We start from the raw sequence: 26,679 nt of genomic DNA on the forward strand, positions 1-26,679 counted from the left end.
TCTTTTTGCCCTGAGCGCCATACCTGAAGAGGAAACTTAAAGTTCTCTTTTGTTGCTTGAGAGGCAGCCCTAAGTGCGGCGCTTACCTTGCCCTCTAATTTCCTAGACTCAAAATTGCCTCCTAAGCAGAAGGCACCCCTCAGCCATAGGCAAGGGAAGAAGCCACAAGCCAAAAAGCTTCCAGAGCCCCGGATAACTGTCTGCATGATCCCATCAGCGTCTTTGTCAGGGTCTCTCTGCGGTACCGTGAGAATACAGAAGGACTAGGAGTAGGAGAGGAGCAGGGGCAGTAGGACCTTCACTTTCCCACCCTCCTTTCAGGCCTTTCACGCTTATTTTATTTATTTATTTGTTTGTTTAAATTTATTTGTTTATTTTCGAGAGCGAAAGAGCGCATGTGTGAGTGCAGGGGAGGGGCAGAGGGAGAGGAAGTCTCAAGCAGACTCCCCGCTGAGCCTGAGCCCGAGGTGGGGCTCAATCTCACGACCCTGAAATCACAACCTGAGCTGAAACCAAGAGTACCACTTAACCGACTGCACCACTCAGGTGCCACTCTTGTTTATTTTTTAGGCGTTATTGATTGGTTGGTACCTAGCCCAGACTTCCTCTTTCCCCATTGGCTGTTCTGCATCTGGAGGAGTGAGAGCCTCTTTTCCTTCTCTCGTGGTGTATCCCACTGCTTTTTTTTTTTTTTTTTTTTTTTTTTTAAGTAGGCTCCATGTCCATTTTGGAGCTCAACTCAAGGCTTGAACCCATGACCCTGAGATGGAGACCTGAACTGAGATTAAGACACTGAACCGACTGAGCCACCCAGGTGCCCCACATCCCCACTGCTTTTTGAGGCTTGTCCCTGAAAAAGGCTGGTTTGGAGGCCCACACTTTCAGGCTGCAAGATGAGGGAGAGTCTGTCCTTAAGAGAGAGAATCTGGGGTCACGGCTCCTGGGTGGCTCAGTCGGTGAAGCATCTGCCTTTGGTTCAGGTCATGATCCTAGGGTCCTGGGATTGAGCCCTTCATCGGGCTCCCTGCTCAGCGGGGAGCCTGCTTCTCCCTCTCCCTCTGCAGCTCCCCCTGCTTGTGCTCTCTCACTCACTCTCAAATAAATAAGTAAAATCTTTAAAAGAGAGAGAGAATCTGGGAATAAATATGGTGGGGATCAAAGCATCATTTGGATCCTTTCCTGTCAGCTCCCTCTTTAGGATCCAGCCCCACGAGGAGGGATCCTGGGACTGGGTGAGGGACACACACATGGAGCCTGCTGCAAGTGGGTTTTGTCCTTCCTGACTCTGAAACTTGGAGCAACCTCTGACCTTCAGTTTCTTCCACTGTCAGATGAACATAATAGCATGATTAAATATTGAGCAGGATTATTAGTTCATTCAATAAATGTTTATTGAATACTACTGTGTTCCAGGGATGGTTTTAGGCTGTTGAGGGCAGTATACAAAGTATAAAACACGTCTGCCTTCCAGAGTTCATGTTCCAACATGAGGAACATCTGATGTTTGTAAACACCCTAGGATAATGAACACTGGGATGTTTGATCAATTTTACTTTTACTCCTAGGTCCCCAGAGATTCCTACTTAGAAGGGTGGACAAGTTTGCTCTCTTCCTGATGTGTATATATACTGCATGATGACAAGAGGCTGTATTGTGACAGAATCAAACTCTCTGATACAGATGAGAGTCCTCTGTGTGCTTTTCTCTCCTAGGTTCTGGTTCTCCGCGAGCTGGCCATCAGCGTCCCCACCTTCTTCTTCCAGCAAGTGCAGCCCTTCTTTGACAACATTTTTGTGGCCGTGTGGGACCCCAAACAGGCCATCCGGGAGGGAGCTGTAGCTGCCCTTCGTGCCTGTTTGATCCTCACCACCCAGCGTGAGCCAAAGGAGATGCAGAAGCCTCAGTGGTACCGGGTGAGCACGTCGCCATTCCATCCCCGCAAACCATGCGTACATACAGCATCACCCGTCTGAAAGGGCCGCGACGGGGCCTTGCCACAGAGCATGTGTCACATTGTGTGGGTCAATAATTATTTCATTGTATTTCACTGGAGCAAAGATCTGTTGGTAGCCACACCATTATTGTACGTGCCACTAAGAGTGAAAATGTGATCCAGTTAAACTGTGATTTACTATCTTCTTATCAACAATTATAAGAGCTCTCTTCTCAGAGATACTAAATTATAGAAAAATGGGTATCTGAAAAATAGCAACGTACAATGATACTAATTTAGAAAGGGCTGGTTCTCTCTCCTCCAGAGTCATAAGCCCTGTGCCGATTGCTGTTGCCAAGAAAACTTAACCAAGGAGCTTGTACTACAAAGAGAGAAAGCCCTGAACATGGCATTGGAGACCTGGGTCCTAGGCTTGGCACAATTTGCTATGTGAACTTGGACAAGTCATTTAATTTCCTTGAGCCTCTGTTTTTCATCTGTTCAATAGGGATGGTCATGGTCTCTTGCCTCATGGCATCGTGCGGGTTGAAGCTAAATTAAAGGAAAGAGCTTGGTAACTTCGTATCATTGATGTCGCTGGCACAAGCCACTGAGCAGGCCTGGTCACACCACACAACCCCCTGTGTAGAAGGGGTGGGCTGTGTTCTTTCTACCTTTGGACCTCGGATAATTAACACATTCTGTATCTCTCATAGCACACATTTGAAGAAGCAGAGAAAGGGTTTGATGAGACGTTGGCCAAGGAGAAAGGCATGAATCGGGATGATCGCATCCATGGAGCCTTGCTGATCCTCAACGAGTTGGTCCGCATCAGCAGCATGGAGGGAGAGGTGAGAAGCCATGTCAGAAGGGAGTTTGGATTCCCACGTGCCATTCTGTGAACAGGACAGGCGAGATCCTTGTCCTTACAGAGGATATGATGTAAGGGACACAGGCAATAAGCAAGTAAACAAGGTCATTTCAGAAAAGCACTAAGTCCTAGGAAGTAATGGGATGGAGGGTAGCAGGAAGGAGGGGTTGACTTCCTCTCTGGGGTGGTGCCATTTGAGCTGAGACCTGCAAGACGTGGAGGGGCGCGCTTTGCAGAGGGCAGGGAGATTGTGTTCCAGGTGGAGGCTTTGAGGTGGGAGAGAGTTTGAAAGTTCAGGGAACAGAAAGAAGGGAAATGTGGCTGGGGCACGAGAGCCAGGGAGAGAGGGGTGGGGCCAAATTCCAAGGCCTCGCGGTTCGTGGTAAACACTGGCTTTTATTCTCACTGCAAACCTCAGAGGTGTGTACACAGGGGAGTGGTGTGAGGGCCTCATTTTTCATAATCATTGGCGACTTGTGGGGCAAATCTTGTGCAGCAGCAGGAATGAAAGCAGGAGACTAGTTAAGGGGTGTGGTTAAACGTGCCAGCATTTTTGTTAGGGAAATAGCCCGGGAAAGAAAACGGAGCAGGGAGAGACTGGCAAGTCATCAGATGCAGGGCACAGCTGTCCCTAAGTGAACAAGACAGCAAGGGAAAGTGGGCTGGAAGCGTGCTAGGCCCCCGTGCAGAGCCGCCATGGGGGCCTCAGGCCACAGTTGGCTCTCAGGTGAGCCCTCCCCAGCATTCCTCCCACGTGCTGTCAGTGGCTAGAGGCAGCCGATGGCAAGCGTGGCCGTGGCGCAAACATGGTGACGTTTTCAGAGTTGCAGCAGGGGCCCTTGGTCAACTGCACTCCTTGTAGTTGGGGGTCCCGTTCTCCTGGCTGCCAGGGGGTCTATGGAGTAGCCTGGGCGGGTGATGGTGGTGGCCTCCACTGGTCTTGGCAGTGCAGACGCGGAGGAGATTCAGTGTCAGTCCGCTGGATGCAGGATACATTGGGAGTAGAGCTCCCTCTGTGAGTCTTCTATGGGGAGCGAGTTGGTGTGCAATTTTGTCCCAGGGCTTCTTGCTTTACTAGACCCAGGGGCCATTTGGTAATGGCGGTGCTGTCAGCACTGGGCAGCGTCTGCCGCTGTACGTGTAGAACCCAGGAGTCCAGCTTGGAATCCCCGCTCCTCTCTACTGTGTGACTTGGGTACGTTATTTTACTTCCTTTAGCCTCATTTTCCTAGTGTTAACGGGGATCTCATCCCACCTCCTTGGGCTCCTGTGAGGTTTCTAAATACAACTGACCCTTGAATGACACAGGTTTGAACTGCATGGGTCCACGTATACGTGGATTTTTTTCAGTAAATATGTTGGGAAATTTTTTGGAGGTTTGTGGCACCTCAACAAACTCAACAGATTAACCGAATAGCCTAGAAATATTGAAAAAATTAAGAAGTTAGCTATGTCACAAATGCACAAAATACAGGTAGATACTAGTCTAATTATTTACTACCACAAAATGTACACGAATCTATTACAAAAATTAGAAATTTACCTAAACTTACGCACACCAGCACTTACAGACTATACATGGCGCCGTTCGCAGTCGAGAGAAATGTGAACAAATATGAAGGTACAGTATTAAATCCTAACTGCATAAAGTCGACTGTGGGACACGCTGTCTTCTGCAGTAATTTCACAGCCAGCTCCTGTTGCTGTTGCTGTGAGCTCAAGTGTTGCTAGTGTCTGGTTAACACACTGCAGGGCTCATCTTCTGTGTGCACAGTTCGCCCCTCCAGTAAATTGCGCATCACAATAAAAAGTGCCCTGTCACACTTCTCATGTGTTTTTCATTGTGTTTCGTGCAATACTGTAAACCTTGAATAATACTGTGGAACCCGGACGAAGTGCCACGAGTGAGGTTCTTCCAAGAAGCAAAGTCATGATGTTATAAGAAAAAGTTGAATCGCTTGATATGTGCCGCAGATTGAGGTCTGCAGCTGTGGCTGCCCACCATTTCAAGATAAGTGAATCCAGCATAAGGACCATTGCAAAAAAAGAAAAGGAAATCCGTGAAGCTATTGCTGCATCTATGCCAACAGGCACAAAAATCTTGCACTTTTTGAGAAATCTCTTTTTATCTCATATTGAACATGCAGCTTTTATGTGGGTACAGGATTGCTGTAAGAAAGGCACACTTAAAGACCAATATGATTCGAGGAAAAGCGAAATCATTATCTGACAACTTAGAGCAAAAGGAAGGTGAAGGACTGAAAGCTAGAGAATTGAATGCCAGCAAAAGATGGTTTGATAAGTTTGAAAAGAGGTTTGACTTAAAAAAAGGTCAAGATAACAGGAGAAGCAGCTTCTGCTGACCAAGAGGCAGCAGATGAGTTCCCAGATGCCATAAAGAAGATCACTGAAGAGAAAGGATATGTGCCTGAAGAGGCTTTTAATGCAGACGAAAGTGCCTTACTCTGGAAAAGAAAATGCCACAGAGGACATTTATTAGGAGGAGCAGCAGGCACCAGGATTCGAGGCAGGAAGGGGCAGGCTAATTCTCTCATGCAACACAGTGTAGTTTACGATCAGAAGGCCCTTATCTATAAGTTGCTAACCCTGGAGCTTTGAAGGGAAGAGAGAAACACCACAAGAACTCTCTTTCTGGATTGGTTCCCTTAATGCTTTGTCTCTGAAGTTAAAGTACCTTGCTGGTAAGGGACCGCCTTTTAAAATCTTTCAGTATTGGACAATGCCCCTTGCAACCCAGAACCCCATGGGTTCAACACCAGAGTCATCGAAGCGGTCTACCTGCTCCCAAACACAGCGTCTCTAATTCAGCCTCTAGATCCGGGTCATGACCTTTAAGGCTCATTACACATGGTACTTTGTGAAAAGGATTGTCAACACTGTGGAAGAGAACCCTGATGGGAAGTCTGGAAGGATTACACCATTGAAAATGCCATTGTTGTAGAAAAAGCCACAAATGCCATGAAGCCTGAAACAAATTCCTCCTGGAGAAAAACCGTGGCCAGATCTTGCACGTGACTTCACAGAACTTATGACAGGGCCAGTCAAGGAAACCATGAAAGAGATTGAAAGAAAGTGGATATGGCAGAAAAGATGGGGGCTGAAGGGTGATACGGATCTTGGAAACTTTCAAGAGCTAATAGACACCACACCAGGGGATCGAACAGGAGATGACTTGAGGGAGGGGAGTGTTTCCGAACCGGTGCCGGACGATGAGGAAGACAACCTAGGAGAAGCAGTGCCAGGAACCAGGAGGGCTCTGATTATTTCAAGACTGCTCTTGATGTCTTTTATGACGTGGATCCTTCTGTGATGCAGGCACTGAAATGAAGCAGACCGTGGAAGAGGGATCAGTACTGTAGAAAGATGTTTTTAGAGAAATGAAAAAGCAAAAAAGTCAAACAGAAATTATGATGTATTTCTGTGAAGTTGCCCGGAGTGTGCCGTGTCTCCTGCCTCCCCTCCCACCTCTTCCGCCTCTGCCACCCCTGCAGCAGCAAGCCGGCCCCTCCTCTGCCTCAGTCTACTCACCATGAGACCCATGAGAATGCAGACCCTTCCGCTGAGCCACGTCCTGCTAGCGAATAGGAAAGAATCATCATGCCGTACAGCTAATAAACTTACCTATTATGTGTTTGTGAGTCTTTATATGAAAATCTGTTGACTGTATAGCAAGACTGTACGAGATGTTTTTGTGAATCGATCATGTGGAACCTCGTGTGCAAAGCCCGTGTGGAAGTGGACAGCCTGTCCCTGTGTGGGCGTAGGGTGAGTGATGTTTACTGTAAAGTTAAAGGTAATAATGTGTTGGTTTTCTTACCGTTTTGTAACTTTGCTTTCAAAGAATTTCATGGCCGTACTGTATACCTTTCTCGTAATTGGAGAAACTGCGTATCAGCCTATCATCGCAGGTAAGTGGGTTTTTAAAAAATGTATCAATCGGTGTTTCCAGTACTGTATTATGAATAGGACTATAATACCATACGCCATAAAAATTCAATGACGGCTCATTCATTCGTGCGTAGGCTAGGCTACCATGAAGCAGTTGTCTTGATGACACTAAGCTGCCGTAAAACAATCATATTGCTGCTTCTTGGTCATCGGTGCCTGCATCGTTCGTTATACCTGTAAATAAATACGATTTTCTTTTTCACATTATCTTTTCGTTTTTGCTGTCTGGTGTTAGTAATGCATATTAACATCTACATTGTTTTGCTTCAAATAAGACAGTATTCACGTAGGTACTGACATGATTCATCTTGTCAATAGATGACATACACTTAGGATATTGGTAAATACAGCATGGTACTGTAAATGTATTTTCCTTATGTTTCTCATAGTAACATTTTCCTTTCTCTAGCTTTCTTGTAAGAATACAGCATCTAATACACATACAAAATTTGTGCTAATCAATTGTTTAATATTGTTAAGACTCTGGTCAACAGTAGGCTGTTAGTAAAGTTTTAAGGGAGTCAGAAGTTACACATGGATTTTCTTTTACTTTTATTTATTTATTTATTTATTTTTAAAGATTTTATTTATTTGAGAGAGAGAATGAGACAGAGAGCAAGCACGAGTAGGGGGGAGGGGCAGAGAGGGAGAGAGAAGCAGACTCCCCACTGAGCAGGGATCCCAATGCGGGGCTCGATCCCAGGACCCCGAGACTGTGACCTGAGCCAAAGACAGACACTTAACCACCTGAGCCACCCAGGCGCCCCTACACATGGATTTTCGGCTGCATAGGATGTCTTTGCCCCTAACCTCCACGTTGTTCAAGGGTCGACTGTATACTTGAAGTGTCTGGCACAACACCTGATGGAGTGGGCATTCCATAAATGGTAGCCCTCAGAGATTTCCCCACCCAAGTATAATGTAGGCTTTCCACTGTAGCCTGTACAGCTGTGGGATCTCTGTTTTCTCCCAGGGAAACAGAACATCACCTAACTAAATTTAATTAAAATAGAATTTTGTACATTTTGTCAATTCTAAAGAACTATCCAAATGTAAGTATTATAATTTTGTAACTTGTTAATTCATTCAACAGATATTTATTGAGCACCTCCTGTGGGCCAGCTACACCAAGTCCTAAGAGCTAGAATAATACAGCAGTGAATAAAGCATTATATTCTAGCAGGGAGAGACAATACACAATTAAGTAAAAATAAATACAGTTGACCCTTGAACAACGCAGAGGTTCAGGCATCAACCCCCCCATGCAGTTGAAAATCCACGTATAACTTTTGACTCCCCCAAACTTAACTGTTAATAGCCTCCTATTGACCAGAAACCTTATCAATAACATAAACAGTCAATTAACACACATCTCGTATGTTATGTGTCTAATATACTGTATTTTTACAATAAAGTAAGCTAGAAGAAATAAAATGTTAAGAAAATCATAAGAAGGGGGGCGCCTGGGTGGCGTGGTCGTTAAGTGTCTGCCTTCGGCTCCAGTCATGATCCCAGGGTCCTGGGATCGAGCCCCGCTTCGGGCTCCCTGCTCATCAGAGAGTCTGCTTCTCCCTCTCCCACTCCCCCTGCTTGTGTTCCCTCTCTCGCTCTCTCTGTCAAATAAATAAAATCTTTAAAAAAAAAATCATAGGAAGGGGAAAATATGTTTACGGCACCGTACTGGATTTATGGGAAAACATCCACATGTAAGTGGACCGGTGCAGTTCATACTCCTGTTGTTCAAGCATCAGCTGTAGTGTATCATATGGTGATGAATGTTCTGGAGAAAAGTAGGGCAGGGAAAGGGACCAGGAGGTGCTAGCATGGATCAAGGATTACATTTCAAAATGTAACATTTGAGCACAGTTGTGAAGGAGGTAAAAAAGAGCCATACAAATAAAGACCTGGACAGAGCATTCCAGACAGCGGGTTCTGCAGACACGAAGGCCTCAAGGCGGGAGCTTGCTGCTTTTGGAGGGGAACCAGATAGCCACTGGGACTGAGCTATGTGACAGGAGAGAGGTGGTGGGAGATGGGGTCAGAGGAATACCTGGGGTAAGGAAAGGGGCACATCGTGTGGGGTCCCGGGAGCCACAGTACAGACCGTGTGTGTGAAGTGGGAAGCTGTTAGTAGGTTTTGAGCAACAGAGTGACATTTGACTCATGTTTCAGAAGGATTGCTGTGGCCGCCATGTTGAGTGGATTATCGGCAGGGCTCGGGCTGATGCCAGGAGTCCAGTTAGTAAGGAACAGCAGCAACCTTAGCAGAGGACTTTTGCAGTTTGCACCCTAGTGGAAACTGTGCAGGCCAAGCAGTGGCTGGATTCTGAATTTGGGACTGGGCGGGGGTGGTTCACTGAGAGAGAGAGGAGTCAAGGTTTTTGGCCTGCGAGACTGGGAGGATAGGGTGGCATTTGCTGAGACAGGAGGACTGAGGTGGAAGGAGCAGGTTTGGGGTAGAAGGTCAGGAGTTTGCTTCTGAATGTTAAGTTTGAGACACATGTTGGGTATCTGAGCAGAGAACTGGGTCTTTCTAGGGGGATTCTGGGCAGAGACACGGATTTGGGAGTCATCAGCACATAGCCATGACTTCAAGTCCCGAGACCGGGTGACTAGTTCCCCAGCAGAGCACTGGTGTCATTGGAGAAGAGGTAGGGCCTGGTACCTAAGGTCAGGAGATGAGCAACCAGGGGAGACCAAGGGGCAGCTGGTGCGGGTAGGGGAGGAAGGCCAGGAAAGCTCAGGATCCAAGAAGCCAAGGAAAAAAGTTTTCAAAGAGGAGGAAATACTAAGTTGGCTCAAACACTGCAGATTAGATACAATGAAGACTGAGAATTGACCATCCGATTAGCAGCATCAGAGTCCTTGGTGACCTTGATAAGAATAGTGCAGAAAATTTCTGAAAAGTGAGAGTATCTGTGTCGAGAACAGTATGGAAGTTGAGAAATGAATTGTTTGGACTGTTACTAAGCAGCGCTTTGAATAGGACGTAGATGTGAATTCTCAGCCAGTCAGGGTAGTCCCCACCAGCCACGGAATTCCTCGGATCCCGAGAAAATTACTTTCCCAAGTTGTTTCTGCCTGGGCTTCTGAAGAGAGGAGCCTGGCCTCGCCAGGACCCTGGCGTGGGGCTGCCCGACACCCTCGCCAGAGGCTTCGTGGCCACAACCTTAGGTCTGGAGTTACAGCCATTTGCAACTCAGCTTTCCCAAACCAAGGGAGCGGTCCTCCGCAGCCAGCCCCCTGCTGCTGCTGCTTCATCATTCGGTAGGTGGTGCTCTTCTGCCTGAATTGGAATAAAACCAGGCCCCCTGCAAGGTTCTGGGGAAATCCAGGAAGATGAGGAGCAGGCACCCCCCACTTTGAAAATAGTTCCCCTTCAGGGTGGGGCAGATGAGTCGCTCTGTAGACCCCACAGTAGCTAGGCAAATGGCACTTGTGAGTAAAGCTGATCCCCCACCCCCCATACAGCGCCTGAGAGAAGAAATGGAAGAAATCACACAGCAGCAGCTGGTGCATGACAAGTACTGCAAGGACCTCATGGGCTTCGGCACGAAACCTCGCCACATTACCCCCTTCACCAGTTTCCAGGCTGTCCAGCCCCCGCAGTCCAATGCCTTGGTGGGACTGCTGGGGTACAGCTCTCACCAAGGCCTCATGGGGTTCGGGGCTTCCCCCAGCCCAGCGAAGTCCACCCTGGTGGAGAGTCGGTGTTGCAGAGACCTGATGGAGGAGAAATTTGATCAGGTAAGTGGCGAGGGGACTCCCCCCCGCCCTCCCCTGCCAAGCTTCATGCTCCCGCTCCCTCACCAACCCTGCGCCCTCCTCCTTTAGGTGTGCCAGTGGGTGCTGAAATGCAGGAATAGCAAGAACTCGCTGATCCAGATGACAATCCTTAATTTGTTGCCCCGCCTGGCCGCGTTTCGACCTTCTGCCTTCACAGGTGAGGATGTCCACGGACATGTCGTGTCATTCCCTGTTGAAATCAAACAGAAGTGATTCCCAAGAGTCATGTCTACCTTTTGTTTGAAGCAACGCCAGCCTCGGGGCTCGTCTCTGGCATCTTTGCCTCCTGTCTGATTTCAGCTGGGTCTCATTCAGGGTTGCTACAGATGTCACGGGAAAAATCAGAGTGCAGGCAGAGAGGCTGTTCTGGAGCCAAGCAACTTGGCATGTGTGGAAGACAACAAGTTGGTGACAGGCTTCAAAGAGACCAAAGAAGGGCAGTTTGGGTTTAGCTACTCTGCAGCAGCCTCTCTGGGGCAGGGAGGATGCAGTGACCGTCCTGCTTCAGCCCCTGGTTACCCACCTGCCTCACCGCTCAGAGGGAGCAGGGCCTGGAGGTTTCAGAGGCAAGTTTCAGGGATGACGGACTGTGGTTTCCCATATTCCTGCCCTGGTTGCACTGGGCAGTGAGACTCCCTGGCTCCTGGAGGGGCCCCAGCTCAGGTGCTGGCTTCTCCCCATGGCCTTCCTGGGTGACTCCTGCTGGGAGTACTTTCTTCCCCCTTCCTTTAGAGTACCCAGCTGTGGGAAGGCTTTGGCATCTGACCTGGGATGAATCTGGCTTCTGTCCTTAACTGTGAGGTTTCAGACAGGTTATTTGACCTTCCTAGGCCTCCACTTCCTGACTTGTCAGTGGAGAATAACAGTCCTTGTCTTGCAAGATGAACTGCATTAATGCCTGAACAGCTCATCCAAATGGCAGAGTAAGCCCCAGTAGATGGAAACCATTATTCTGCTTTTACTGCCCCCCTCTCCCTCCTTCAAATCCATTTTAGAAGTAAGGTCAAGGTTAAAAATTGTAATAATACTCCAGTTGCCTGTTCATACTTAATATCCTTATCTTACCTCCCTACTTGCTGAGTGGAGAAACCCCATCTCGAACATCTTTTTGCACCTCACTGCGGTGCACATTTCCTGTGCTTAATAAGCATTCAGGAGCAAATGAGAGCCAGGAGTGGAAGTAGAAGGTCAGCCCGACCCTTCGCAGATGCCGTTCCCTAGCACACACACTCATTTCACACCACCCAATTCAGACGAAACGGGAAAAATGCATGGTTGGCGTGAAATGTGCTGTGTGTGACGAGAATGTGTTGAGTAAGGACGAGACAATTAGCCACATAAAATCAATGAACCAGAGAGAAATGATATCATGAAAATCACCCATATTTTTTTCAGTTTTCCATTCTTCCTACCTGGTACCCAGCAGCTATTCTCCTTTTTAATGACCAGACATGCCCTTGTTCAGTAGAGCTTTAAATAACCGTGGTTTGAAAGTCTGTGGTTCAAAAGAAAGTAATAATTAGGCTGAATTTGATGAAAGTCTGGCATGTTGGGGAAGCAGTTACCCCAGTAAGTTCAAAGGACCGCCTAGGAGCAGCATGCCAAGGCCAGAGGGCCCCTAGGTGTATTCTTTTGATGTGGGTTTTTATTGTTTTATTAAATAATATACTAAAATGTGTCATTGAAATTCAGCCTGGGCAGCCCCCGTACATGTGGCCTCATGGGGAAAGTGCCACTTTTTTAAAGCTTGCAGCTTGGAAGTCATTGCTCGAACTTCCCAATGATGTAATTTTTGGCCATATCAAAAACATGCTAAGATTGGGCTGGAACCTCAAACAATTCCTAGTCTCTTAGGGTGCTAAATCGGGCAAAGGATGTCACCCTCTTGATTTAGGCTCCTTTCCTGCTGAAATGCTGTCCCTGTGCAGAAGTCCCATTTTCCCCATGGATGTGCTCTGATTTTAAGGTTTACATACATCACCTTACTCTTCTGTTTTCAAGCCCCAGAGTGCTTTGACCATGAGAGCCATGAAAGAAGACCTTTCTCGTTAGAGTAAATGCAGGGAGGCATCTATGCTGTTTGGGACTCCACTGCCTCCTAAATGAGCTTCTGGGGGCCCTCAGCACCCCTCACTTTCTAATGGATGTGTGGTCTTGCCTTCTCTGCTGCTGTGTATGTTCTGCTGGTGCATGGACTTGAGGCCAGCAAGACGGAAGGGAAAAATAGAAGAGACAAAAATCAGGAAATTCCAACCTTTGGAGGAGTAATAACACTTTCCCTTAAATTACCCAAGAAGGGGCACCTGGGTGGCTCAGTTGGTTAAGCGACTGCCTTCAGCTCAGGTCATGATCCTAGAGTCCCGGGATCGAGTCCCGCATCGGGCTCCCTGCCCAGCGGGGAGTCTGCTTCTCCCTCTGACCCTCTTCCCTCTCGTGCTCTCTATCTCTCATTCTCTCTCTCTCAAATAAATAAATAAAATCTTTAAATAAATAAATAAATAAATAAATAAATAAATAAATAAATAAAGTGCCCAAGAATCGCCTACCTGCACACATTGGCTGATGGAAACTTAGTGAAGATACACTTGTGGCTTCCCAAATTACAGATTAAATCTTGTTCTATTAAATAGAACTATAACAGAAATCTCTGGGTAATAGCAAAGTGATTTCCAGGCCTAAGCTGAATAGAGTGGCCTGTTTATTGCAAACAGTATTCAAAATTACTTTAAATTTCAATATAATATAAAATAGTTTAGATGATCATCTCTTTGTTTTTAAGCAAGATTTAACATATATTTCTTAAGAGCATGTAGTTTTTCCCTCAAAATATAGCACTAATGGGGACAATTATACAATGTTATTGTTTTGGAGACGCTTTAAGATTTTTTTTTAATTAAAGTGGAAAAAATCTAATATTTCTAATATTTCCAAAAGATGTATCTGAGGAGTGATTATTAAGCATAAGACTTTGGTTAATACATCCTCTAAATTCTTCTTTACTTTTTTCCAACAGGCTCTCTTAATTTATTCTTTTTTGTTGTTGTTGTTAAGATTTGCTTATTTGAGAGAGAGAGAGCACAAGCAGGGGAGGGACAGAGGGAGAGGGAGAAGCAGACTCCCCGCTGAGCAGGGAGCCCGACTCAGGACTCGATCCCAGGACCCTGAGATCATGACCTGAGCCAAAGGCAAATGCTTAACTGACTGAGCCTCCCAGACTCCCCTCTCTTAATTTATTCTTAAATTTAAGTGTTTCATTATTTTTTTTTAAAGATTTTATTTATTTATTTGACAGAGAGAGAGACACAGCGAGAGCAGGAACACAGGCAGGGGGAGTGGGAGAGGGAGAAGCAGGCTTCCCGCCAAGCAGGGAGCCTAATGCGGGGCTCGATCCCAGGACCCTGGGATCGTGACCTGAGCCGAAGGCAGATGCTTATCGACTGAGCCACCCAGGCGCCCCAATTTAAGTGTTTTCTAGGAACTCTGACCTTTGATATATATACCAACCCTGACCTTGAGCCATATGCTTTGTCTTTTTTGTGATCAGATACCCAGTACCTCCAAGACACCATGAACCATGTCTTAAGCTGTGTCAAGAAGGAGAAGGAACGTACAGCAGCCTTCCAAGCCCTGGGGCTACTTTCTGTGGCTGTGAGATCTGAGTTTAAGGTCTATTTACCTCGTGTGCTGGACATCATCCGTGCAGCCCTACCCCCTAAGGACTTTGCCCATAAGTAAGCATCTCTATTGTGATTTCACTTTCCACCCCCATTTGGCTGGGGAGAAGGATGCTCCATCCCAGTTTCCATGGAGCTTAAGCCCATTCTCCACATCACTAAGCTCCAGAGTGTAGCAAATCATACAAAGCACAACCCTTCCTCAGTTGAGTGCCAGCCTTTTTCAAATGAAGTGATATATATATAAATATTTGGGGAGGTTGAATACCCTGTGAACACGTTAGATATCAGTGCTGTTTTCAATATTATTATTAACTGGGAATCTCCTAGTTTTGCTCTTTTCTCTGGTTTTCAAAGGTCTTTTGATGTAAGGCCTAAAGAGAGAGCTTCTGGACTGGAACTGAAGAGAACTAATGGTCACTTTTTCCTTGTCACTGAAGTTGGGTGCATTATTCCATCCCTTGAAACCTCCCAGTGAATAAAATAGAAGAAAAACCTTCACCGCACAAGCTGGAGAGGCCAGGGTGTCTCCTCTAAGTCTCGGGGGGTCAGTGTCGACTAAAGCTGTGTTTTGATCTTTCTCTGTGTTAGTAGCAAGGATAGGTCTGGTGAAGGGATAAGCCTTCCCATTCTAAAGCCCAGGCTTCTCTTTGTGGGGGAGAATTTCTTTCCATATGATGGATGTACCCTACCCCCTGGTCCCTGATATACACATTGTTCAGTTTGCTTCCTAAATAGGTACCTTGGCCAGCACCACGCTAACCCTTATTGTGCCTTGTGTGATTCAGAAAGGGGCCCTTTCTCAAGATACATGACTGCCATCTGCTGGATTGTTGTAAATTCAAATCTACCGTGTGTCTGGTGTGATGGGCCCCCTAGAATTGTGCAGTAGATAACCTGCACACCAGCAAATTGTGGCCCTGCCTGGATCACTTGCCCTCCTTGCCCCAAGGCGATTTTGAGTTGGGACATCACACGATGTCATTGTGTCTGAAGTAGCCACTTTTGGTCCCCTGCAGGAGACAGAAGGCCATGCAGGTGGATGCCACAGTGTTCACCTGCATCAGCATGCTGGCCCGGGCAATGGGGCCAGGCATCCAACAGGATATCAAGGAGCTGCTGGAGCCCATGCTGGCAGTGGGACTGAGGTGGGTATCAGAAACCTGAGCTGCTCCTGTCTTGCGTAGTAAGAGCCTTGGCCGGCGGCATCGGGACAGCACTGAAAGAGTGGGGCATGGGTGTTTGCTCGTTAAATTGGATAGGCAAGAGAGCTCACGCTAAACACACGGGCTGGTTTTGCATCCTGGTTCCATCTCTGGTTAGCTGTGTTGTCCTGACCAGTTACTTAACTTCTCTGAGCCTTAGTTTTCTCACCTGAAAAGCGGACACAATAGCAGCTCCTGTTGTCCAGGGTTGTCAAGGGGGTAATGGGAAAGAGTTCATGAAACAGGCACTCTGGGCACTGGGCCTTGCACATAAGAAGTGCTCGGCTGATGTTTGTAGCTGTTGTTTATGTTATCATTGGGAAACTGCCTGGCTTTTCTGGCTTTAGTTCTCTTTATCTATAAAATAAGGATGATGCTCTTTGTTTGCTTCCCAGATTGTTTATTGAGACTTGGTCTTCAGCAGTGGCTAAATTACATTAAGCAAGTCCTGGCAAAGACCAGAAATTCGTAGATTGTTTTGAAATCTCTGACCAGGCCAAGAGAGTTCAGGACATTTCTTCTATTTTATAGTATCCTTTCTACTTTAAAGACCAAGCAGTGATGGGCCAAATCCCCTTGCTGGACAAGAAAGGCTGTTTCTTCTCTAGAACAGACAGATGTCTTGTCCAGCGCCATAGGTGCCTGGTTTCCTTCCCCTCAGCCCTGCCCTCACTGCTGTGCTCTACGACCTGAGCCGTCAGATTCCACAGCTGAAGAAGGACATCCAGGATGGGCTTCTGAAGATGCTGTCCCTGGTCCTGATGCACAAACCCCTCCGGCACCCGGGCATGCCCAAGGGCCTGGCCCATCAGCTAGCTTCCCCTGGCCTCACAGCCCTGCCTGAGGCCAGCGATGTGGGCAGCATTACTCTTGCCCTTCGAACCCTTGGCAGCTTTGAGTTTGAAGGTAAGAAATTGCAGCCGCTCTTGCCAAGACAGTGAGTGTTGCTGGGAACCCCAAGAAAAGAATGAGGGCACCTAGAAGTCCTGGGTCTTGGCTGGGGATCCTGGAGACCAGCTAGCTGATCCTGTAGCAGCTCAGCCTCCTGGGCTCTTTGCATGTATTGTTAATTTCTCCTCTCTGTTTCTTCGTCCCATCCTGCGTTTGGGGGCAGATGGCGTTCAGGGAAATTATGCATTGATCCAAGGAATTAATGCTTCAGAGATGAGAAAGTCAGAGATGGAGCTCCATCCCCCCATGGTCATGAAGCTGAGATGGTATTTAATGCTTTAAAATGTTTAAGCCAGAGGCTTTTAGGTATTTCCATTTCTATGGCAGTGTGATTTTCAAGAGCGCTGTACTGTGTAGTTCAGTGTGGAGTTCTAAGCTGCAGATAAACCCACATCAGTGCCCTAGGGAGATCTATTTCAGGAGAGAAAAATGGATACTTTTGAAATTTAAAATCATGCAAGTGGCAGTGATCAAGACTGCAGGGAAACAAGCAAGTACAAAAAGCCTAAATGTGCCATCTGAATGCTTATAGCCATCTGTGGTTTCCCTCTTGTAGCTCCTCCTCTTGCACTGATTGACACCCAGGATAATGTATTTCTAATGAATAGAAAGTAGCTATATTTTAAACCCAGCCTACACCAGACTTTGTTTTGGTATTCAAATCTGGGAACTGAAATAGACAAGGTAAATTTGATCAAGAATTGTTTTAGTCTCTGGGAATACAAAGGTTTGGGTCAGAATAAAACAAAATTATTCATTCTTTGAAGGAAATAAAGGATTAGGTTGGGGGGTGGCTGGAATGCCTTTTTTTGTGTCTCCCTGCTCCGCCTCCCTTTTGCCTCTCTGCTGATCGGAAACCCATTTGTTACTTTTTTTAAGAGAAGCGTTCTGGGTCAGTGTCTTGTTGAAAATTGAATTCGTAGCCATGAAATGAAAAATGCAGCTAGCTAGTTGTAGATCTACCATCCAGAGCAGCAATGTTAATTTTGTTTTCTCTCTGCCTTTGTATCCAGGCCACTCTCTGACCCAGTTCGTCCGCCACTGTGCAGATCATTTCCTAAACAGTGAACACAAGGAGATCCGCATGGAAGCTGCCCGCACCTGCTCCCGCCTGCTCACGCCCTCCGTCCACCTCATCAGTGGCCACGCTCACGTGGTCAGCCAGACTGCAGTGCAAGTGGTGGCAGATGTGCTCAGTAAACTGCTCGTGGTTGGGATAACAGATCCTGGTACGGTTTATGAGACAGAAGCAGTCTAGGGGAATTTATGCGCCCGGGGCAGTTGGAATTAGCCAGTTACATTGCATGGCCTCTCTAGATATTTTCAGACTCAGCCAGCTGATGTCCAGCTGATGTCTCTGCCAAAGCGCTGGGCTTGGCTACTCCAGCCTATTGGTGTAACAGAATCTGTCTTTAATTCTGTTGTCTTTGCTCCTATGAGTAGAGAAAAGATTTGACAAGTGAGATGAGAGAAAGGTACGTGGCATCCTCTTACTAGGCCGGAGGTAGTGGGGACAGAAACTGGGAAATGACCAGAGGGGTGATGGCATCGAAGAGGCGTTCAAAGGCATAATTGCTCTTGCAGACCCTGACATCCGCTACTGTGTCTTGGCATCCCTGGATGAGCGCTTTGATGCACACCTGGCCCAGGCAGAGAATTTACAGGCCCTGTTTGTGGCCCTGAACGACCAGGTGTTTGAGATCCGGGAGCTGGCCATCTGCACCGTGGGCCGGCTCAGTAGCATGAACCCGGCCTTCGTCATGCCTTTCTTGCGCAAGATGCTCATCCAGGTAATGGTGTGACAGTCAGACCTAGAGGCAATGGGAAAGGGACTGTCATTGTGAGAGCGGTTTGGGGAAAGAGAGACGAGGACCGGGAAGGGGGAGAAAGGTCGAGATACCTGGTAAAAGCCACCTTTGGCTCCAAGAGTCCATGTTTTCCCAGCTTTGCAGTCGCAGTTCCAGTGCTGATCACCTTGTAAGCCTCTTGGCAGTATGACTCCAGGGGCCCTCTCCTCCCAGGCTAACCTCTTCTGCAGCTCTTCTCTTGTTCCTGGCAAGTCACCAGAGATTCCACTTCTTGGCCCTCTCCACTCAGTCTGCTGCAGATGGTGTCAGTTTTCCCAGCACCTCTCTGTCCTTCCGCTCTCCTGCTCTTGCTGATGCCAGGTCAGGCACAGAGGCCAAGGATGAGAATGGTTCCAACATTGCTTCTCATGGTCATTGCCCCTGGTCTGTGGTCCCTGGCTTTCGTTCTTAAATGTCAGATGCCAAGCTAAGCTGCTGGACTAGAATCAAAGGTAGCTTCAAATTGGCCTTGCTGTTCGATCTACTAGGATTTTTCTTTTTTTTAAGTAGGCTCCACGCTGCAAGTGGGGCTCAAACTCACAATCCTGAGATCGAGAGTTGCACGCTCCACTGACTGAGCCAGCCAGGCGCCCCAGAATTTTCGATTCCTGCTAAAACCTAACTGCCCAGTTTTTGTCTCCGCCTACCCACATAAGTTGTCTGGCCTCCTTGCGAGTGGTGCATGGTCCAGTCCTTCCTGCCTCGAGATCTTTCCACCCACCTCTTCTGGGTCTCAGTGTGCTTCACCCAGTCCTTTCCTGTCCCCCGACCCCACCCTGTCCCTCCCTCCCGCTCTGCTTCCTGACCCACCCACATAAAGAACGTAAACACAGAAATATCATTAACATACGGAACTTTCATCCTAGAGAAATGTCGTGTATTCACAATCATAACTAAAGTGACTGTAATATCATCAGTCAAAGAACTAGAGGATTATATTACGTTGGCACTTCTGTTTGTAGCCTAACGGTTTATTTCTTCAGCTGCTGGCCTGTGATAGGAGTGCCTATCCTTTTAAGTCTTTTTTTAAAAATACCTAAGGTTTTGGGAAGGAAAACAAATCATTGTTGAGCCTGCCAGCCCAAAATCCTGCTTAAAGAAGCTTGATATAGAAATATCTCCTAATGAGAATATCAGTGTGTTCATTCAGTCAATAGATGTTTTGGACATCTTCCAGGTTCCAGGTCCTCCTGGGTGCTGGAAACACTGGCGAACAAGCCAGGCATGGCCTGTGTCTGCTAGAAGGTTACAATAAGCTGCCGGGCTATCAGGCCATCTCATTTTTCCTGATACTGGAGAATGTGAAGCACCATTGAATGAATTTACCATACACTGAGCTTAGCCCTTGAAACCCCCGAATTTTTTATTTTTCTTGTTTTCAAATGTGGATACAGACCTTCACAAGTTGAATCACATATTTGCATGCCTTGGTAAGGGACATTACCTAAATGTGCTTTGGCCTTTTCCTCATGCCTCTCGATCATCAGAGGGGGCGTTGGGTATTGTTCTGAGGGCGCAGCGATCCTCGCTGGCTCTGGAGGTGAATTTGGGAACCTTTGATTTGGCCCCTGGTGCTCCAAAGATTGGCACTCTCCTCTCAGGCATCTGTTCCCTGCCTGCCAGCCATCTCCTGGCTCACGTGGGTCTGTTCTCAGCATCCCTCTCTGTCCACTCTCACTGCTGTCTGCTGTGACGGGGGAAAACAGGCTGCTGGGGGGATCCAGAAAGTCAGGATTATTAAATCAATAACCTAAGACAAAATATATTATTAAATTGTAGACTCCTCCTCTGGGTAGCTGAGTTAACATGCACTTTTCTCACGGTTCAGAGATTTCCTTCTGGTAACTTCAGCTCGCCAGAAGTCTGTCTATATTAAGTTGTTTATATCTGTGTCACGATGAGTAGAACGTGCTGATTTACTGGTGTTTTAAGGATGTCAGAACAAACATGTTATTTCTGTTCATCAAGGTCCAAGGGGATTCTGTTGATACAATCCCTCACTGTTTGGGTTTATCTAGATGTCCCTGAAACCACTACTGAGTATTAATATTTCTTTCAACAGCATAGCTGTTCTGTTCTTGATTCTTTGTCATTATTTATAGGCCCCCTTAGTGATTTGCTGTCCAGACAAAGATTTTTCTCGGAGAGAGCCCTTCTCTCGTTCCTCATTTCTGCAGACCCCCGCTCTCGCTGTCCCCGTTGGTGTTCCCAGCCCCCTGGGCCTGTGCCGTACTGTTAAAGTTGTGCTTGGGGACAGCTGGGGGACCATGGGGGCTGGGGCACTGTGGGGACTGGGGCTGGCTTCCAACAGTCTTTCTTCCCACCACTGCTGTGTCCCTGACTGTTGGCCTTTGTGGAGGATCCAGCAGCTACTTGATCCGCATGCAGTTCTGGTTCCTTCCTCTGGTTCCCTGCCATGTTTCCCCTTTTATACACCGTTCCTCTCTAGAACTTCCTTTACCATACGGGCCTTTCTTCCCTGCAGATTCTGACGGAGCTGGAGCACAGCGGCATTGGAAGAATCAAAGAGCAGAGTGCCCGCATGCTGGGGCACCTGGTCTCCAATGCCCCACGGCTCATCCGCCCCTACATGGAGCCCATTCTGAAGGTAGCTCACAGAAGCTAGAGACACTGGCACTCTCTCTCCGGGTCATCTTATGTCCGCTTCTTTGAGACAGTGGAAGTGTTTCAGTAGATAATTTCTTCGGCCCCAGGCTCGGGGTCAAGGGCCACATCAAGCATTCTCAGAAAGAATAGTGAAAATCTCACCGATTGCAGGAAAGGGCTCTCTTTTTATAAGGGATAAGATACAGTGCTTCAAGCACATCATCAAATGTGCTTGGAAAGGAGAAGTAGGTAGATAGTGGCATAAAGTAGTTCCCTCAAAATGAAAAAAATTCGCTTTAAAATCTGAGTATGTTAGAGGCTTGTGAAATCTTTGAAAACTTATGTGAATCTGGCAAATGATCAGATACCATTTGAGAAGGCATGGGAAGCATTTTTAAATCATGGTGTTTCTTAGCTTTCTCATATATCTAACTGAGCTCAGTATGGAGAAAAGTTTTAGAATCCACATTCTGGAGAAATTCTGGATTCTCAAAGCCTAAAAGTAACTTATCTAGGATTGAAATGGTCTCTCGGGTGAATTTTACTTATGTAAAAGAAAGGTTTCTAGTAGATTCTGTTCTGCATTCGTTTTTATCATACCTTCTTTTCATAGGCTTTAATTTTGAAACTGAAAGATCCAGACCCGGACCCAAACCCAGGTGTGATCAATAATGTCTTGGCTACAATAGGAGAATTGGCTCAGGTAGGGGGACAACTGCTTTTTCCATAGGATGGAAAGAATACTGTTTAGTCTCTGAGGAAATCAAAATACTTTGTAATGCCATAATCTCTAACCTTACCTACCACCCTGTTTTTCATTTTGTAGGTTAGTGGCCTAGAAATGAGGAAATGGGTGGATGAACTCTTTATTATCATCATGGACATGCTCCAGGACTCCTCTCTGTTGGCCAAAAGGCAGGTGAGTACTACTCCTCCCAGACTGAGCAGAACAGGCCCCTGGGAGGTCAGGGCCCTTGCCTCTCTTCGTCACTTAGTTAACCCAGAGCTTGGCACATAATAAGTACTCAGAAGTATCTGTTAAGTAAAATGAAGAAAGATCTGGAACCAGAATTAGCTGTCGTCCTGACCTGGAGTCACTTTCAGTAATCATCAGGGCTGGCCAGTGGCCTTTCCTCTAGATAAAAGAAAATCCAGATTATCTATCAGAGCCCCAGCCCCTAGAGGGAAAGAGAAAGCCTGAGCCTGTGGCTGTAGAGGCAAGTAGAGCTTCAGCACACTCTTCCCCAGCCCTGGCTTCATTTTGTTTGGTCACCGAGTTCATTAGGTGACTAGACTAAAATTAAGAACAATCTTAATTTCCTTTTAAGTCGGATTTCTCCTGTTAATCACTCAGGATGTGGAAGGACTGGGTATTTCCTTTGAGAATGGTGGGGCTCTTCTTTTATTTTTTATTTTTTTTAGGATTTTATTTATTTGACAGAGAGACACAGCGAGAGAGGGAACACAAGCAGGGGGAATGGGAGAGGGAGAAGCAGGCTTCCCGCCGAGCAGGGAGCCTGATGCGGGGCTCGATCCCAGGATCCTGAGATCATGACCTGAGCCGAGGGCAGACGCTTAACAGCTGAGCCACCCAGGCACCCTTCTTTTATCTTTTTATCCAGTGATTGTTGCTTTGGTTTGTGGCCTTGATTTTACACCCAGACTCTCAAGGATTTCTGTAAATGGTTAGTGCCTCTCCTGGAAACTTCTTTTCTTGGAAAAGCCTCTAACACTTTATTGCAATCATTAAACAGTACAAACCATGCTTTCTCTTCTCTCTTACTGGCTCAACAAACCACGTGATCTGTTGTTTGTCCAGGTGGCTCTGTGGACCCTGGGACAGTTGGTGGCCAGCACTGGCTATGTGGTGGAGCCCTACAGGAAGTACCCCACTTTGCTTGAGGTCCTTCTGAATTTTCTGAAGACTGAGCAGAACCAGGGTACACGGAGAGAGGTAGGGAACATGGCAAACTTGGTTCTTTAAAGACTTTGCTGGAAGAATGGAGAGAGATTGTGGCATTAACATGCTCTGACTGAGTCTTGATTAGATGTCCTATCCTCCGTTTTGTTCTTCTAGCTGGTCATTCAGGTACGAACTGGGTGTCATGGAACGTGAGAGGACTAGTCATGAAACCTGTTGTCGTCAGATGTTGTGATGAATGTTTTCTTTTTCCCCTCCCCTTTCCCACCCAGGCTATCCGTGTGTTAGGGCTTTTGGGGGCCCTGGATCCCTACAAGCACAAAGTAAACATTGGCATGATTGACCAGTCCCGTGACGCTTCTGCTGTCAGCCTGTCTGAATCCAAGTCAAGTCAGGATTCCTGTAAGTTGAGGGGAACCATGAGAGACTCGCCAAGTTCCTACGTCACAAAGCCCCTTGCTAGCTGTGTTTAGAAAGAGCCTTGGGCTGGCTAACAAATTATAGCATATTGGCTCACTTCATGACTTCTGAATGGAAAGTCAAGTTTCCTCTTGAATCACAATAGGGATGCTGCTTCCTGGTGTGTCCAGAGTCCTTACATCTGTCCAGATTCTTTGTCAGGGGTCAATAGGCCAAGTCTGTACCCACCTTTTGGTGCTGATGAGAGATGTGAATTATCACCCCATCACTTCTGTTCATCTCTCATTCTTTGTTAGTGCTTCTTTGATGTTTTCTATTCTCATGGCACCCAAGGAGGAAGAGGGTAGATTTTATTCTCCCAGTTTTAATTGCTAGGGAAACCCTGAGGCCAGGCTCAGGGGCATAGAGAACCTGGTAGCAGTCAGAATCCAGGGCTCTTTTTTCATCAGCTGTTCTGGCCTTGGAGCCACTCTGCCTTTTGACAAGTAGCCTGAGAGATTGGGTAGGGTATGGGGCTACGGCAGGTTTTTCTAGACTTAACCCATTGTTCATGAGGGCGGGCTTATTTCCGAAACAATGAAAAGTTTAGCAGTGGCTCTCCCAGCCATTCCAGCAAAATGTTATTTTTCCCAAAATAATTTGTTTCGATAAGACCAGTGCTCTAACCCCTGAGCTATGAAGTCTTCTCCTCAAAATAATTTGCTTCTAAACTCTATGGATGGAATCCTGTTGCTTCCAGTTCTTCTGTATAGTAGAGAAGCATAGCTCTGACGTTACCTTTCGGACCCAGGGCGGTCAGGAGCAGAGTCTGAGCCCAGTCCCTGCAGGTTTTGTCCTTGCTCGGCATCGCCGGTCCAGTCTCTCGGCTGGTCTAGTTCTTGGCCTCTTCAGTGCACCACTCACCCTCCCCGCACCAAGTCTTTGAGAGCCTCGCTGTTCAGGTCAGCTAGCATTTGCCGCTCCCTCATCTGAAGTCCGTAGGGGGACCGAGCAGCTGTTGGACAGATGTTAGCCTAATTTGATTCCCTTTACTTTCATTTGGGGAAGTAATTATTTTTATTGATGGTTTCAACTACAAAGTTGTCAACTGTAATGATAAGGAGAGAAGTTAAACATAGCAATTTAAAGAAAACCCATCATGTACCGTTTTAGGCTTTTGTGGTCGGGGTAATAGAACAGCCAAAAGCTCTTGCATTCTTCATGGTGAGAGCCTGTTCATGGGTTCCTAATACAGCCTGTATTCCCCATGAATGCTGAATGACGGTCTGCTGTTTGTTGTTAGCCAGGTTCTGCTCCGAGTCAGAGTGATGGCATGTATAGCTCGTGATTATTGCCATTGTTTTGTTCTAGCCGACTACAGCACCAGCGAGATGCTGGTCAACATGGGCAACCTGCCCCTGGATGAGTTCTACCCCGCTGTGTCCATGGTGGCGCTGATGCGGATCTTCCGAGACCAGTCCCTCTCGCACCATCACACCATGGTTGTCCAGGCCATCACCTTCATCTTCAAGTCCCTGGGCCTCAAGTGTGTGCAGTTCCTGCCGCAGGTCATGCCCACATTCCTCAATGTCATTCGGGTCTGTGACGGGGCCATCCGGGAAGTAAGTAGCTAAAACCCCACCCCTGCTCCTGAGCCCCACTTCCTACCAATGCCCACTGTTGGCTGTTGGGCCGGGTACCTCCCCTCCCCCTAACTCCTAAGCCCTGAGGGTACAGGTTCAGTTTCCTGGGTTATCCCCTCAGAATGGCTAAACGATGACTGTGTGTGTTGGGGGGGGCGGCGTGTACCTAGAGTTCAGTGCAGTTGTCCAGTAGAATGTCCCACTTGTGTGAACTTGTTGCTTCCTTGTAATTAGATTGAAGTCCATCATGTCCATCATTTTTAGTGAGAATATTACAGAGGTGACATTGCCTACCTCTTAACCAGATCTTGTAACGTCAGCTTCTCCCATTAGTGTTGATCCTGAGTTTGAGCACGTGGTTAAATTGGTCTCTGTCAGAGCTCTCCGTTGTAAGGTGCCTTTTTCTTGAGTCATTAAGTAATCTGGGGGTGATACTTTGAGACTGTGACAGTCCTGTTCCCTGACTATCTTTGACCCAGTGACTGAGCAACTGTGGATGATCCTTGCCTGAATCCGTTGTCACACTGGTTGCAAAGTAAGGACTTTCTAGTTCTACCATTTCTTCTCCTTTTAACAGCTGGCCCTTTCCTGTAAGGTAGAAATTTACCCCTTTCCCTCCCTGTTTCTCCCTTTTGCTCTCTTTTCTTTCTCTAAACTACACAACTGGCAGAGTAGTTCTGTGATTATTTACCTATGCCACTACTGGCAGCAAACCTCAATAAAACTCAAGGGGGCGCTTTTTTTTTTAAGATTTATTAATTTGAGAGAGAGAGAAAGAGAGCATGTGTGTGGATGAGCAGGGGAAGGGGCAGAGAGAGAGGGAGAGAGAGAGAATCTCAAGCAGACCCCTGCTGAGCATGGAGCCCTGGCTCAGGGCTTGATCTCAGGACTTCACGATCATGACCTGAGCCGAAATCAAGAGTTGGACGTTCAACTGTCTGAGCCACCCAGGTGTCCCTTGAATTAAATTTTTAATCAGTTTTATATGGTGATTAACATAACAATAAAAATTTTAAAAAATGAAAAAAATTTTTTAATCAGTTTTTTCCTTTGTGATTATATATTCAATTTGATGTACGTTTAGAGTAAATGGTATCTTTTTAGAAAGTATATTTTCTAATTTTGTGCCTGGAATACGGAAGTGCAGTTTATGTACTCAACCTCATCGAATTCTTACTAATTCTAATACTAAATTTCCCTAGCTTTTCACTGTAGATAATCATATAGTGTGCCAAAAGAGAAAGTTCTAGTTTTTTGTTTTAATCTGTAAACCAGTTACTACTTTTCCTCATTTGCATTTCTACGACCTGTACTACAATGTTGATTAGACTCTGTGAAACTGGAGATCTTTAATCTTTTTCCTGATTTCAGTGGGACTGCTGTTAAGAATTCCCCACTAAGTATAATGTTTGCTGCAAGTTTTTGGCAGGTAGCTTTTTAAGGGTTATAAATGTTCCCTTATGGTCTTAATTTGCTAGTTTTTATCATGAACGGGTATTAGATTTATCAAATGCCTTTTATTTGTCTGGTGTGATTATCATATTTTTTTTTCTTTCAGTGTGTTAATATGTTGAATCACATTGGTACATGTTCTAATGTTGAAATATTTTTGAATTCTTGTTTTAAAACCATTTTGGTTATGATGTATTTTTTGATACATTGACTTTATATCTAATATTTCGTATCAGTTTTGTTTTTTTTTAAGATTTTTATTTATTTATATGGCAGAGAGTGAGCACAAGCAGGGGGAGCAGCAACAGAGGGGGAGGGAGAAGCAGGCTCCCCGTAGGGAGCCCGATGAGGGGCTCGATCCCAGGACCCTGGGATCATGACCTGAGCTGAAGGCAGCCACTTAACTGACTGAGCCACCCAG

The 26,679-nt window shown here is 46.6% G+C and overlaps 1 protein-coding gene across 3 annotated transcripts in view; it reads left to right on the plus strand.

Moving 5' to 3' along the window:
- MTOR (mechanistic target of rapamycin kinase) overlaps positions 1-26,679 on the plus strand; it is a 124,227-nt gene that overhangs the window by 4,253 nt on the left and 93,295 nt on the right. For all 3 annotated transcript variants that reach the window (XM_025856015.2, XM_025856017.2, XM_025856016.2), the window contains 15 exons: positions 1,713-1,913; positions 2,650-2,784; positions 10,245-10,520; positions 10,608-10,716; positions 14,104-14,290; positions 15,253-15,381; positions 16,100-16,344; positions 17,403-17,618; positions 17,974-18,179; positions 20,722-20,844; positions 21,457-21,546; positions 21,670-21,762; positions 22,663-22,797; positions 23,037-23,166; positions 24,535-24,785. In XM_025856015.2, the coding sequence (XP_025711800.1) occupies positions 1,713-1,913; positions 2,650-2,784; positions 10,245-10,520; positions 10,608-10,716; positions 14,104-14,290; positions 15,253-15,381; positions 16,100-16,344; positions 17,403-17,618; positions 17,974-18,179; positions 20,722-20,844; positions 21,457-21,546; positions 21,670-21,762; positions 22,663-22,797; positions 23,037-23,166; positions 24,535-24,785 (2,526 nt within the window). The remainder of the gene's footprint in view (positions 1-1,712; positions 1,914-2,649; positions 2,785-10,244; positions 10,521-10,607; positions 10,717-14,103; positions 14,291-15,252; positions 15,382-16,099; positions 16,345-17,402; positions 17,619-17,973; positions 18,180-20,721; positions 20,845-21,456; positions 21,547-21,669; positions 21,763-22,662; positions 22,798-23,036; positions 23,167-24,534; positions 24,786-26,679) is intronic.

Source organism: Callorhinus ursinus, unplaced genomic scaffold (genome assembly GCF_003265705.2).
Source record: "Callorhinus ursinus isolate GAN/ISIS: 27379988/994484 unplaced genomic scaffold, GSC_fseal_2.0 scaffold18, whole genome shotgun sequence".
Classification (NCBI taxonomy): domain Eukaryota; kingdom Metazoa; phylum Chordata; class Mammalia; order Carnivora; family Otariidae; genus Callorhinus; species Callorhinus ursinus.